The 4,508-nt window shown below is 42.9% G+C and overlaps 1 protein-coding gene across 1 annotated transcript; it reads right to left on the bottom strand.

Moving 5' to 3' along the window:
* Nucleotides 1-678: 678 nt before the first annotated feature.
* Nucleotides 679-4,074, bottom strand: LOC111976186 (heat shock 70 kDa protein). Its single transcript, XM_024145779.2, has 2 exons — nucleotides 3,728-4,074; nucleotides 679-2,797 (listed from the first exon to the last, which is right to left on the bottom strand). The coding sequence occupies exon 2, from the start codon at nucleotides 2,772-2,774 to the stop codon at nucleotides 840-842; it is 1,935 nt and encodes a 644-aa protein (XP_024001547.1). The 5' UTR covers nucleotides 2,775-2,797; nucleotides 3,728-4,074; the 3' UTR covers nucleotides 679-839.
* Nucleotides 4,075-4,508: the final 434 nt, after the last annotated feature.

The following is a 4,508-nucleotide window of genomic DNA, read 5'->3' as shown; positions in this document are numbered from 1 at the left end:
GAATGGGTGGCGGCAGCAAACAATGTACCAGGCCAGCCATAATTTACAACCTGATAGAAATATTTTTTGGACTACCAAGAAATGTATTGGCGAAATGTATTAATCATGCATTGAACTGCATCCATCTATTCTGCCAACAATGCCTTAGTGTACAACATGGAATTTTGAGTCAAATAGAACCTATTTTTAAAACCTCTTATAAAYTTGGTTTTGAAGCATAAACAGTGAATTTGATATGTTTTACTGATATTATGATTMTCCGTTTGTTTCATATCTGCAAAGTAGTTCAAATYCTGTCAGTTCCACTTGAAATWCTCCAAAATCAGTCAAATATACAGTATTTGGTTCTTTGAGCTTGACACCAKWAAGRACAAAGTAAGGAAAAATGTGACCTGTAATTYTTTTTTTAATATGTGCCAGAAATGTATTTGTMCCTCTTTTTCCAAGAAGGACCGTAGTGWTTGTATCAGATGTTATCGCAGAATAAAGAGTTGATAAGCTAAACATTGTGGCCATTAGGGTGTCTTCACTTGTTCTCCTATSTCTGGTGGTTTAGCKGTKTATCAAAGTTTTGTTTACAATATTTCATGGTATTGTGTAAAAATTATTATAAATATGTGAATAATCAATGTGTTATGATGAGAAGGAATTCTAGAAAACAGCCAACAGACCTAGAAACATATTTAAATACATTTTATTTGCAATGTCCAGCAATGCAATATGGTATGAAACAAAAMATGTACAGTGTGTTTTTATAAGTATAAAGTATTTCCTGAATAGCAAATTGTATGCAGTGATACTAATGCATTTTGAAAAGTCCTTTGTACAAGTCCCTCACTTTAGTCAATCTCTTCAATGGTTGGGCCTTGGGAGCTGGCACCAGAGCTGGTCCGTGCCTGATCTCCACAGCAACCTGTGGGCATCCCTCCCTGCTGGTACAGCTTGGTAATGATAGGCTGGCATACTTTCTCCAGCTCCTTTAGCTGATGCTCATACTCCTCTTTGTCGCCCAGCTGGTTGTTCTCCAACCAGGAAATGGTCTGGTCGCACCTGTCCACCACTTTCTTTTTGTCCTCCTCGCTGATCTTGCCTTTCATGTTGTCGTCCTCCACGCTGCTCTTCATATTGAAGGCGTACGACTCCAGGGAGTTCTTGGCTGCTATCTTCTCCCTCTGTGCGTCATCCTCAGCTTTGTATTTGTCAGCGTCCTGCACCATCCTCTCAATGTCCTRTTTGCTGAGRCGGCCCTTGTCGTTGGTGATGGTGATCTTGTTCTCTTTGCCCGTGCTCTTGTCCACCGCTGATACGTTCAGAATGCCGTTGGCGTCGATGTCAAAGGTCACCTCGATCTGAGGGACTCCTCGTGGGGCAGGGGGGATCCCAGAGAGCTCAAACTTCCCCAGGAGGTTGTTGTCCTTGGTCAGGGCTCTCTCTCCCTCGTAGACCTGGATCATGACCCCGGGCTGGTTGTCGGAGTAAGTGGTGAAGGTCTGGGTCTGTTTGGATGGGATGGTGGTGTTGCGTTTGATCAGGGCGGTCATGACCCCTCCGGCGGTTTCGATGCCCAGGGACAGGGGAGCCACATCCAGCAGCAGCAGGTCCTGGACGTTCTCAGACTTGTCGCCAGACAAGATGGCCGCCTGGATGGCAGCGCCGTAGGCCACCGCCTCGTCTGGGTTGATGCTCTTGTTTAGCTCTCGGCCGTTGAAAAAGTCCTGCAGGAGCTTCTGGACCTTGGGGATCCGGGTGGAGCCTCCGACCAGGACGACGTCGTGGATTTGGGCCTTGTCCATCTTGGCATCCCTCAGGGCTTTCTCCACGGGCTCCAGGGTTCCCCTGAAGAGGTCGGAGCACATCTCCTCAAAACGAGCCCTGGTGATGGAGGTGTAGAAGTCGATGCCCTCAAAGAGGGAGTCAATCTCAATGCTGGCCTGGGAGCTGGAGGACAGTGTTCTCTTGGCCCTCTCGCAGGCTGTCCTCAGCCTCCTCAGAGCCCGCTTGTTCTGGCTGATGTCCTTCTTGTGTTTCCTCTTGAACTCCTCCACAAAGTGACTAACCAGGCGGTTGTCAAAGTCCTCCCCGCCCAGGTGAGTGTCTCCAGCCGTGGCCTTCACCTCAAAGATCCCATCCTCGATGGTCAGGATGGACACGTCAAAGGTGCCCCCACCCAGGTCAAAAATCAGGACGTTGCGTTCCCTGGACTTGCCTTTGTCCATGCCGTAGGCGATGGCTGCCGCCGTGGGCTCGTTGATGATCCTCAGCACATTCAGCCCAGCGATCACTCCAGCGTCCTTAGTGGCCTGTCTCTGTGAGTCGTTGAAGTAGGCAGGGACTGTGATGACTGCATTGGACACCTTCTGGCCCAGGTAAGCCTCAGCGATCTCCCTCATCTTCACCAGGACCATGGAGGAGATCTCCTCTGGGTTGAAGGATTTGTTCTCACCTTTGTAATCTACCTGAACTTTAGGCTTTCCTCCGTCGCTGACCACCTTGAAGGGCCAGTGCTTCATGTCGGCTTGCACGACCTGATCGTTGAACTTTCGGCCAATCAGGCGTTTGGCGTCGAAAACGGTGTTGTTGGGGTTCATGGCCACCTGGTTCTTTGCTGCGTCTCCGATGAGTCTCTCAGTGTCTGTGAAGGCCACATAGCTGGGCGTGGTCCTGTTGCCCTGGTCGTTGGCGATGATCTCCACTTTGCCATGCTGGAACACCCCCACACAGGAGTAGGTGGTGCCCAGGTCAATGCCGATAGACGGGCCTTTAGCTGATGACATCTTGATGGTTTGGAGTTAGTTGCCTACAAATGAATGAAATAATATTTTAGAAATCGTTATTATTCTACGAAAARCTAGCTGCAAGTAATGTCAATCTCCACCAACAGAGATGTTAGCCTAAATATACTTGAATAACAACCAAACCTGGGTTCAAATACATGCGTATTTAAGTATTTGTATTCTTATTTTCTGTGTATTTGAATATTTCCAAATAATGTGGCCACTTCTATTTAAAATATTTGAAACWATTTTCAAATACTTGTCTCCAAATACATTTCAAATGCACCTAGGAACAAACAATCCTGGGTTCAAATGCATGGAATATTTTAATTTTAAAATACACTTGTCTGTGTATTTGAGAATTTTCAAATACATGGTAATACTTTCCAAATGTATTTCCAAACACATTCCAATATTCAACTACTTATATTTCAAAATGTACTGGTATTTTAAAGTCCTTGAAAAACAATACTAAGCATTTCAACCCAGGTCTGAAAACAACACTGTTGTCAATGTTTGTGTTATATATTAGTGTTATACATATATTAGTGTTAGACACAATCATTTCTGCTAATCTATTACAGAGAAACTCTTTTCACAACAGGCCTACATTTTTTTCTATGAACACAAATGAATAATATTGTGTTATCTTCACAGAATTAGAGCAGGTTTTCTTAAAATTAAGAAATAACTAATTATAATAAATAATAATATGCAACAAAAAAATAAAGTAGGCCTAGTCTGTCCAATGAAATAACATAATAAATGCTTTTATAATATTATATTTGTATAATATTATTTCTTTATTAGTTAACCAAATATTCTGGCATAATGTTATAGCTAAATCGTCTATGTCCACACAACCAACATAGCATACTTTTTTATTCTATCAAGTTTATAACTGTCACAGCCATTATGAAAATAGGGTACTGAATTAATTTCCATGTACTTACAGTTTATGAATGTAGAGGTCTGTTGAAAGTGTCTCTTCTCTTTTCTTGCTTTCTTTTCCCTTTGTATTCTCGTTGAGTCGATGTTTGAKTCTGAATGTACTTCACCAGAATATATACCATCCCCATTACCTAAAAAATATCACTCGTGATTTCTAGCCATTTCTCGAACTCTCCGACTACATTGCTCATGAGAGCGCAGCATTCCTGTGCAATGACGCAGGCTGCGAGGCGCACGCATTGGAAGCGCAYCAAATGAAAGTTCTCGTTATTCCAGAGCGTTCGAGAGGCGCGGAGACCTSTCCAGAACGCACACACACAGCACACTAATAGTGAAACCATTATTTGTATTGATTAAAATGATCAAAAACTGTTAATGATTCAAATTTCAACACAAATGAAATAGCATCCGGTTCAACCTTATTCAGTCGACATTTCAGTCTATCGGCAACACTGCATTTCCTCAACAGTTCACGAGATGTCAGTCTATACATTTTCTCTCACTAATGAATAATAGACATGTATRGTAAGAGAATTGAGTGCCTACTGCACAAGTGGTAAGTGCAACTCACCACAAGTTAATGTGCCTCCAGGGAAGATCCTTTTTTTTTTTTAAATATTAAAACCAGAGTATTTAAGATATCCAGTATTAATTGTTAAATGAAAGACAAATGATGAACACACCGGCTAATCCTTCTCTATTCTATTCTAGTCAATGCTATTCTGTTCTATACCATTCTAGTCTAGCCTATTCCGTACTGATGGCCCATCAGTTCACATTTGC

Source organism: Salvelinus sp. IW2-2015, unplaced genomic scaffold (assembly GCF_002910315.2).
Source record: "Salvelinus sp. IW2-2015 unplaced genomic scaffold, ASM291031v2 Un_scaffold10779, whole genome shotgun sequence".
NCBI lineage: Eukaryota > Metazoa > Chordata > Actinopteri > Salmoniformes > Salmonidae > Salvelinus > Salvelinus sp. IW2-2015.
The sequence above is the reverse complement of the archived record's forward strand: the minus strand, read 5'-3'. Positions and strand labels throughout refer to the sequence as shown.